The 9880-nt window shown below is 39.9% G+C and overlaps 1 protein-coding gene and 1 long non-coding RNA gene across 2 annotated transcripts; one reads left to right on the top strand and one right to left on the bottom strand.

Annotated features, from left to right (window-relative positions):
* Window positions 1-1447: 1447 nt before the first annotated feature.
* Window positions 1448-6546, bottom strand: LOC126398027 (uncharacterized). The gene is made up of 2 exons (XR_007570729.1): window positions 6067-6546; window positions 1448-4820 (listed from the first exon to the last, which is right to left on the bottom strand). It is a non-coding gene; the product is annotated as an uncharacterized LOC126398027 (long non-coding RNA).
* Window positions 6547-6990: 444 nt separating this feature from the next.
* linc.pou2af1 (lnc RNA pou2af1) lies at window positions 6991-9559 on the top strand. Its single transcript, XM_050057143.1, has 4 exons — window positions 6991-7039; window positions 7129-7174; window positions 8018-8355; window positions 8962-9559. The coding sequence occupies exons 3-4, from the start codon at window positions 8137-8139 to the stop codon at window positions 9307-9309; spliced, it is 567 nt and encodes a 188-aa protein (XP_049913100.1). The 5' UTR covers window positions 6991-7039; window positions 7129-7174; window positions 8018-8136; the 3' UTR covers window positions 9310-9559.
* Window positions 9560-9880: the final 321 nt, after the last annotated feature.

Below are 9880 nucleotides of genomic sequence, written 5' to 3'. Positions count from 1 at the left end.
GCAAGTAGGATTTCAAAATGGCTGATCTTGAGTGTATTTATTGCCACAATAACCAGGAATTCAGCAGCATGGGACCTGCAGTAGCCGTGACACCTTAACACCACGTGCTGTGCTGCAGCATTTATGAGAGCTAGTTTGCATATGAGCCGAGAAGGTAAAGGGATAGTTTAGGTTTTTTGAAGAGGGGTTGTTTGGGGTACTTATCCATAGACAGTATGCTAAATACAGTTGATGTCAGTCGGCACGCCCCCAGTTTGGAGAAGCAGGCTGGAGTCTGACATGGAAGCTAAGCAATGTGCTGCTGTGAAAGGGTCAGCAACACCTTAATAAGTTTGCCACCCTAAAAAAATCAGTAACAGTTTAAATGTGGCTATATTTAGATTAATTTCACCGCTTTACTTTACTGTAGACAGTGATTTCAAATGAGCAAATGAAGCTGTTACATCGCTCTCTTCAAAGCCAGACTCCATTGAGAAAAACAGTGATTTAACACTGCTGAACACAGGAGCTGCTGGTCTACTGCTGCCTCTAAAAGCTAGTTTGTTTGTGTCATTGTGTGACTGCGGCATTTAAAAGGTTTAGCTCAGATTCACCAAAGTCACACAATAACACAAAATAACTAACTGATTGAAGCAGCAGTAGACCAGCAGCTCCTGTGTTCAGCAGTTAAATCACTGTTTTTCTCAATGGAGTCTGGCTTTGACCAGAGCATAGATGGGAACTGAAGCCGTTAACAGCTTTCTTGTCGAAACAGGCTGTCTGACAGAAAGGGAAAGCTGTGAAAATACTCTAAATATACAGTACACTTAAAATGATATTGGTTTTCTTAGGTGGCTAAAACATGTTTAATCACTGACCCCTCCACAGCAGTACATAGCTTAGCTTCCATGTCAGACTCCAGCCTGCCCCACCAAACTGGGGGTGTGCCGACTGACATCTACTGTATGTAACACACTGACTATGGATAAATACTTCATACAACCTCACTTCAAAAGTCTCAAACCATCCGTTTAAGCTACATGGCTAAAAGTAAAGGATAAATGGCTCTAAGGTTGAGCTGGCAGTGATGAAGAGGTAGAAGCATGGAGGCAAACTCACTGAAAAAGTGACCAAGAGTAAATATATTGACTGCTCCATTATCACTATGTCTTGCATGAAAAAACATTGCAGTATCCATTTTATAGAAGACACAGTGTTCATGAACATCTTCAAGATATAAGAAAATCTAAAAATTCTGCTTTCTGGAAACCAAAGAACAGCGAAAGCTCTGTGTAGCATTCAAAACCACCATATAAACAATACTGTGCTGTGTAAACTATGGCTGTAAATAGATTTAAGTGCATTTCCTGATGTTGAATAATAATATTTGTTGACATCTACGCCAGAGTAAAGCTTCCATGACATATCTTTAAAGTTAAAAAGAAATGACAAAAGACAGAACAAAAAGTGAGACATAAAGGCTCCTTTAATGTTTCGTCTCATCAAATGCTACAAACACACATTTTCACACATTTCAGGGTCCATATGTGTGGTTACAGCGACTTGTGTCAGAAATCGTTTAAGAGGTTAATGCACATATACTCACGCACTAATACAATAACATTAAAATCAATATTTGTGAAGCATCAAGTGGAAAAATTCAAATGTGACACGCTGTTGGTATAAAGTTTTTATGAAATACAAATGATTCAATAATTACTATGTAAAAACACCCAACAGTGTCTTATAACAAATGTCTGAACTGTTTATACATTCACAGATATGTTAACACTGTTTAGAAAATCATTTAAAACTGGTGACGACATGATTATTTATTTATGATAAAATGTTAGAAAACTTACATGTTGTCAGCTGTCTGTCTACACACCAAAGCTTTATGAAGGAGATATAGTTTTCGACAAAGACAATACTACTACCTACTATGACTAATAATAATAATAATAATAATAATAAATAAATAAATAAAATAATAATAATAAATTGGATTTTCTGGATATTGAAAGACACTTTACAGAGAACAACATCAAAACAAAGAAAAAAAATAAATAAATGAAATTACAATAAATTCTGATGTGATATACTGTCAGTATAAAGTTTTTATGAATCACATAATAGATAGATAGATAGATAGATAGATAGATAGATAGATAGATAGATAGATAGATAGATAGATAGAAACACTTTAATAGTGTCTTGAAACAAATATATAAACTGTGTTCACATTCACAGGTGTTAAAACTGTTAAGAAAATCATTCAAAACTGGTGACGACATGATTATTTAAAAATAATAAAACAGAATAAAACAAAAACTAAATTACACTCACAAATATCCTTATATCTGCATGCAACTACAGCACAGTGTGTTATAAACCATTTAATAATTATTTGTATAAACTGTTTATAGATGATAAATATGGGGGTTAAAATAAAGTCTTATCCAAAAGGCCTTAAGACGTAATGTCTTTAATCTGCAGGCTTTTCCAGTCAGGCAGTGAGTTCAGATTTCTTGTCTCAACAGAAACACTAAAGTCTTTTTAATGTTCGATGTATGTGGAAGTCATTTTTAATGAGCTTCTATTAATATGAAACACCTTTATTTTAATTTGGAAACTCATTCCAGTGTTTTTTCAGAATTAGGGGGAATAGTGGTTGAATTTAAGTGTATATAAATAAGTTTACTGTGTGTGTCTCTACTAGAGCAGACCATTTTCAAAACTGTATCTGACATGGATTTTAATTTTCATCAGGAATCACATTTGTTGTGAACATAAAAAACCTTTAATACTAGCCAGTTCATGCTGTTAGACCTGTAAAAGTAAATGTATGATACACACAGGGTTACAGACCGGGGAGACGTTGTGCTCTGACACCAGCAGGTGGCGCGCCAACACCGCAGCTGCAGGAGGAGCAGAGGAGCCGCTGCTCTGCAACAAGAGGGAGGAACACCATGACTGCAATGAGACGGAGCAGAGAGCAGAGGATGAAGGAGCTCATGTGTGTCAGGATGAGAAGAGGAAACCTTAAGAGATGTGCTTCGGATCAACAGAGAGTGTCAGAATATGAAACACAAACATGTGACATGGGTCAAAATATTATATATATTATATATAGTCTTTACAGAGTGGAGACACAGCTGCTGCCACTGAGTGCTGCTGTAACTTATATCAGTGTTAGGCTTTCATCTAGCTGTAGTTATAAAAGGGTAATTATAACAGGCATGATAACTACAAAAAACTAAATAGATACAAAATAAAATTATAATAATAGCCTAATAATAACATTATTAATAATACTGGGGTTTAATGAATAAATGAATTAATGACTTAATTTCGAGCAATAAATAAATTAAAAATCAACAAACATGCTCAAAAAGGAGCAGGAAGAAGTGCACACTGATGTAATATAATCCTTCCCTCTTCTCACTATTCATCTGTCTTTTAAAAATTAAATTGTCATCAACTATCCCAAACTTATTTACAACCATTAATATAGATAAATAAACAACAATCTTAGATATTAAGTATATAAACCCCATCTTAACTTTACTTACATCCCAGTTAACACCCAGCGATAAATAAGATAAAGACATTCTGCATATGATTTGCGCACTATGAGAGACCTGACAGCTCCAGGTGTTTACAGCTGTGTTTGATTTTGTCGTTATCACTGATAATTTAGTGACTTTTCATGAGCAAAATACTCTAAAGTAATATATATATTTTAAATTAGTGTAGCATTTTGCACAGGCTGGTGTGAATGTATTGTTGGTGTCTGATGCACTGATGGAGCCACCAAAGTGTTGAGTGCAGCCTCATTAAAAATGATTTAAAAATAAATTTGTTTTAGTTTAAATCAAGTGTGGTGAATTTGGTTAAAGGTGATTTAGTGCTGAGGTAAGAAGGTGTATTAGATTTAAATATTTATTCAAAAAAGCTGTCAAGCTGTGGGGTTCTACTGGGAGCATTCCTGTATTCCACAATTATTTTTTCTTCTTAATAATTCAAAGTGTATAAATGATAATATAGTAAAAGTTTCGGGGTGCCGAGTCTTGTCCCTGCAGCCTTCAGCAGGTGAGTGCACTCACAGCACTTATGGAGCAGCTTAAGGCCTGCGATGCCAAAGATGGCTGCTGCCCTTTGCCACGCCCACTTCTTTGCCACTTTTATGCGTTTTTCTCAGAAATAAAGCATAAATTTATGTTTGAATATACTGTTGGCACGTAGAGAGGCCGCAGTAAATGTGTGGTCGCCGATATAAGGTGAAGTTTGGTGTTAAAGTTGCGCACAAGAAGCACCTAGTGCTGTAGTGCTTAATGAGGGGGTGTGATGCTCTGATATTGCAAAAGGAGGATAAAATTAATAAAAGTATGCTTTCTTTTTGGTCAAAGTGTAAAATACTATTATATTACATTAAAGTGGAGCTTATACAATGTCTACGCGTAGTGATTTTTGTTGAAAAATCGATATAACTCGGTTGCCTCTGAATATTCAAATTGAAAGTAACGCGCAATCAAATCATTGTCAAATCATTGAGTTCTAGGGGTTTTAAATAGTAGGCATGGAGGGAGAAAATCTCAAACTAATATGTCCCCAGCTATATTACAATATTGTTGTATGCTCTAGCTCTGCTGTAGGACATTTGTGTTGAGATTTTTGGAGACTTTTGCACAAATTTCGTTCTTGGCCATTTTGCTGAGGCAGAAAAGGACGTTGTGGAGTCCCACAGGTCTTCTCCAGGGAGCCTCTCTTCATCAAAGTCATCATGTCTGGTGAGTTTCACGTCGGATTTTCCTCTGGAAATCATTTTGTAGCATTTTCTCCTGTTAGACAGAAAAGAGAAAAGAGAAAAAAGGGAGAATGTTTAGTGGCAAAATTAAAAGCACACCTGAGTCACGTGCAAAGTGGGGGGGCTTTTTCCCCACATATGCTCATTTTGGTCACAAATTTTAATCTTATATGAGATGACCACGAGTGAAATTAAACTTCATGTGATTAATCTTTGTACTTAAATGCCACCTGTTTGTGATGGGAGGATCAGGAGAGTCGGCTTTTCCCATTCAAACATTCTTGTACAGCTTTACCGACTTTTATGGATTTATTATATGTTCAGTTTCTGTGTTAACCGTCTGTTTGCACATGCTGCGACATGCAGATGGTCATTTATAAGACATTTTATTCAAGATTAATAACTTCTAGACGTAACATTTCAGCCGTAAAGCTTCTCAGCCCGGGCTGCTTGTGCGTAACAGGACGTTAGGAGTAACCGTGTTGGAGTGGGATGTGTCTGCTGTGTAATTTTGCCCCACTATTTGCCACATTTAAGACAAATCATGAAGTAGCATTTAGCTGTATGAATATTTATCAGATGATGTCTCGCAGCAGAGGCTTCGTCTCGTTATCAAATCGCCTTTTTCCAAACGGCTCGCCACTCCTGAGTGCTTTAAATTACGCCTTTAGGAATAAATTACGTGCACCTATGCGAGGCGTTCTTTCTGGGTTCCTTAATCAAGCTTCACCTATAGGAAAATACGGCTAATTATTCTCTGAATAAACACCATAGAGTTTCACTCTTTCCAAAATGGGGGCAGGGATGATTTGAATAAAATAACCGAGATTGGAGTAGAGCTTCGGTTTATATTATAAACAGCATGAGGCTGAAATTGCTCCCGAAAAGTTCCACCAAACAACAAACCGAAGCCCAAGCTGTGCTTTTACTGAACGTCCGGACAACATGGAGGTGACGTGCGTAAAGCGTATAGACTGTTTACATGGATAGTTGTTACGGATACAAACTTTACTCCCCTGTCGACGTTTACGCACATCTGTAGCTCAGATCAACAACTTCAACACGGTTACTAAGACAAGATTCACATTTTAGTCACCGATCGCTGCACACAGACTCTTCCCAGCTCTTTGTTTGTGCGTTTTTACGCGGTCGCCCCGAGCGCCATTATTCAACTTTACCAAGCGATCCAACGCGTGTTCCAGCCTCCTGACCGATCCAGATTCGCAATTTCAACATCCACTCTGTCACCTATGCGTTTATGATCATAAATATATACTTACGGTGGCGTATTTTGTACCGATTTCCTTTGTTCCTGGTCTGGGCGGCGTGGCCGCGGATCACACACAGGCTGCAGTGAAAGGGGTCTGCTGACGGCGTAATAGGAAACGCTGAGCCTTGTGGTGCCGTAAAGAGGCAGCCCTGACCGGGAACACAGGAGGACGCTGGGGTCGGGACAAGTGGGTGAAAATACCCGGAGCCAAAACGCGTATTTTGCGCTGAAAATGCGCTTTTACGCACCGCGAATTCGGATAAAACTTAACATCCAAGCGCTACACACAGTTCAAACCACATTTTGTTGTTTAATATAAAATTATATGTGTGTGTGTTACCAACGTTCTGTGCCACAAAATCCCGCATCCAACATTTTATTAAAGTGCAGGACAACATGGCGACATGATCACTTAATGGAGAGGTTTCAGGTCATTCTGAAAACATATCTGACATTTCATTTTTTGTGGATTTGAGGGAAGAAAACATGAGTTGAGACTGAGGGAGGGGGAAGGAGGAGGGAGGGGGTCAGGCGTGTGGGAGGGGGAGAGGAGTCAGTGTCTGCTATTGTCTCCTCCAGGGGGAGAGTGTTTAGTAAACATGACTGACATGTTGTTTTCTCCACGCAGATAAGCCGAGGGTGTACCAGGGCGTCCGAGTGAAGACCACGGTCAAAGAGCTGCTCCAGAGGCACAGAGCCCGGGAGGCCAACAGCAAAAAAGTTAAAACGGTAAACCTGCCTCTCTCACTCCCCCCACCCCCACTCCCCCTCTGCCTCCCCCCAGTACACCCCCACTGTCACTGTCTGACAAAGCAGGAGAGAAAAAAAACTGTGCAAAGCAATAAACTGCCCCTGTAAATGATTGACTGCCCTTCCAGTTAAAAAAAACACACCAACGTCTTTTTAAGGCCATTACGCACACACACTATACACACTGTGCACAAACACAGACACACACGTTTGCAAGGAAAACAACACAAAATGTGAGAACAAAAATATATCTGTCAAAGTCAAATATGACAAAGTGTCTAACGACCCTTCTCTTTTCTGTCCTCTTCCTCCCGACCAACAGATATACCAGGCTTGCTCCAACCTCCAGGATCTCTCCTCTTTTCAAAGTAAGTTTAGCTGCAGTACCCAAGTCCACAAAAGTTAAATGAATCGATTAAAGCTACACACGCAGCGACCTAAATATGAAGTAATCAGAAGCTACACCCGCAGTTTCGATGCACACTTTGCAAATTCAAGTCAAAATCTGTTTGCACTTTGCAATGATCCAAAATAAAAATCCATACATAACCGCTGTGAATCCAAAATGTTCAGAACGATGTTGGAAAAATCCACCCTGGCTTCAAGAGGATACCTGAAACAGATCAGGATTCTGTATTTGGATTAATCTAAAATAAGCAAATCAAAAGCAACAACACTCCTTGAGGACAGACAGCAACAACCTGCCATGAACCAGGAACAAAATACTCACATGAAAGCCCCAGTCATGACCAAATACTCAGAAAAAGTCTACTTGGAATGCTAGAATTCTAGTCATCTATTGACAGCTCAAAACTTTCCAAAAGTGTAGGGTCCCCTCTTATAAACGAACACATTCAAATGTGTTGGCTGATGTTGTCGTGACATCACTCTCTGAACTTATAGGCCTATTTAAATGTCTTCCTGTGGTCTGCATGCAGAGACTACCTTACACCATATCTGATTGCGCTCTCCCCTCAACCACTGACTCTCTATGTGGGCAGATTAGGGAAATAAATATTAAAATCTTTTAATTAAAATGCAGCATAAATCGTGAGTGGAGCTATTTTCACACTTTGGTCGCAGCCGATGTGTAGGTTAATATATATCACAGGCATGTCGTGCGTAAACTGCAGCCAGTGAGACTAGTTTTCATTTTTATAACATTTGTTTTGGAATATTTTTAATCTAATTTTTCTATTTAATTCCGTCAGGTCGCTATGTGGACCCTCCTCCCACCGCTGCCCCAGTGGACGCGAGCAGCTGTGGAGCGCGAGCCTTCCAGCTGCGCACCGCCCAGTTCCCCGTGCCTGACAGCTCGTGCAACAACCTGATGCAGCAGAGCACCTTCAACGACATCCAGGAGCAATTCGGCGACATGGTGTTGCCCGGCAACGGCTACAGTGGCAGTAACAACAACAACAATAACAACAACAACAACAACCACAGCCCTGACAGCGGCTACAACGCCTTCCTGCCTCCCCATCCCACCTTCCAGCTGCCGTGGTGCCCTGGACTCTCCTCTGATGCGGACTACTATGGCCCTGGGATGGTAGGTTTCTCCCACTGACACCAACCAAACTCCATTCAAAAAACAGCATATTTTAATATAAGTAGTTGCTTTTGGCTTTCACTGCAAAATTCTTGCTTGAATCCTTATCTATAGACTCTTTTTATATATTCGGCACAAACATAATCTATCATGTCATAAATATTTGCTCCAAACTGATGTATTTTTTAAGAATAAACCTACATTAATGAGCAATTTCTAACGCTGTACTAAACATTAAATTGCATAGTTTTAGAATAGAGGTTTGGCATGGCTGTATCCCCTCACCAGAGATCTGCTGAGGCTTGAGTTCAGCATGTAATAATTATACTTGTGTGGCCTGTAGGTAGATTTAGAGCAGCTAATTTTGTTTGCTTGATAGAATAATTCAATGGGAGACTATAACTGTGCTTGCTGTGTCAAAACAGCCTAAAAATAATAGAGGAATTATTTAATTTCAGAAGCACAACAAAGGAATAATTAGCCTAAATCAGTATCAACACTCACAGGCATCCCTGCTGAGCCTGTGGCCTTGTGCCAGTTTGACGTCCATCACCTGACACATCTGCTCAAAATAATCCTCACCATCTTCTTCTCCTTCTCCTCCAGGCTCCCTGCTCCCCACCGGAGTCGCTGAAGCTCTGCAACCCCATGGATCACAACAGCTACTCACCACAGGACTCTTTCTCATCCTCTTCCTCTTCTTGCTACGACTCACCCACCAGGATGGAGTCCAGCTACCACAGCTTCCCCTCAGAGCACTACCACTATCAACACTGCAACCTCCAGGACTGTTACTGCCTGTCCCACTGCTGGCCGGGCCAACAGGAGAGCTTCTCTGCCCCCGAATATGCACCTTACTACAACCCCACAGACTATCCATACACCTGTCCTGCGGAGGAGAACTATTATAAGAGGGATCTGATGAGCTCTGAAATGTGTTACAATATACTATGATGAGACCGTCGACAGTATTGTTTGTCTTTGACTGTAAATATTCTGTTCAAGTAGCCAGTGAGGCTGTTTGCTGTTTGCTTGGATGGTCTGCTGTGCATTTCACTGTGTGCTCTGATTGGCTTCTTGCTTTGGTGGAATGATGAATGCTGAATGGATGGAAAGGCTGATATTTTTGTATCGATGACTCTTATTTTACTACTAAGATTTATTTTCATACACATAACTTGTTTCGTTAAATAAAAAAGTGTTAAATCAACATGCTTTGAATTCATTTCTCTTTCGTTCACACTTTAACAAGCAGAGTGTAAGTTAGCCACACAGGAGCAGTGTCAATTATATTTCTGTTAAACGTCACAGACTTGGTGAAGTTAATCAGATCTGGTCGTACAGGTTTACTCCCTGCAGTTGTCTTCCATGTTGCTCTCTGTCAGGTCTCTTTCATTTGCACCTATCTGCAAACAAAAAAAGCAAAAATGTGGGAGGAGAGTAAAAATCAACAACGCAGGATGATAACATGTCGGGGCTGAACTGTGCTGTAATGCAACACTTTGTGCTGGAGTGAAGGAATCCT

The sequence above is a fragment of the Epinephelus moara genome, chromosome 2, assembly GCF_006386435.1.
Source record: "Epinephelus moara isolate mb chromosome 2, YSFRI_EMoa_1.0, whole genome shotgun sequence".
Taxonomy (NCBI): Eukaryota; Metazoa; Chordata; class Actinopteri; order Perciformes; family Serranidae; genus Epinephelus; species Epinephelus moara.
This window is presented reverse-complemented; position numbering and strand designations above follow the sequence as displayed.

Bases quoted from the DNA above. Each gene is read 5' to 3' on its own strand.
- linc.pou2af1 (XM_050057143.1), top strand. From the start codon at position 8,137: ATGCAGCAGAGCACCTTCAACGACATCCAGGAGCAATTCGGCGACATG. The intron at 8,356-8,961 runs GTAGGTTTCTCC...CTTCTCCTCCAG, and splicing joins ACTACTATGGCCCTGGGATG to GCTCCCTGCTCCCCACCGGA.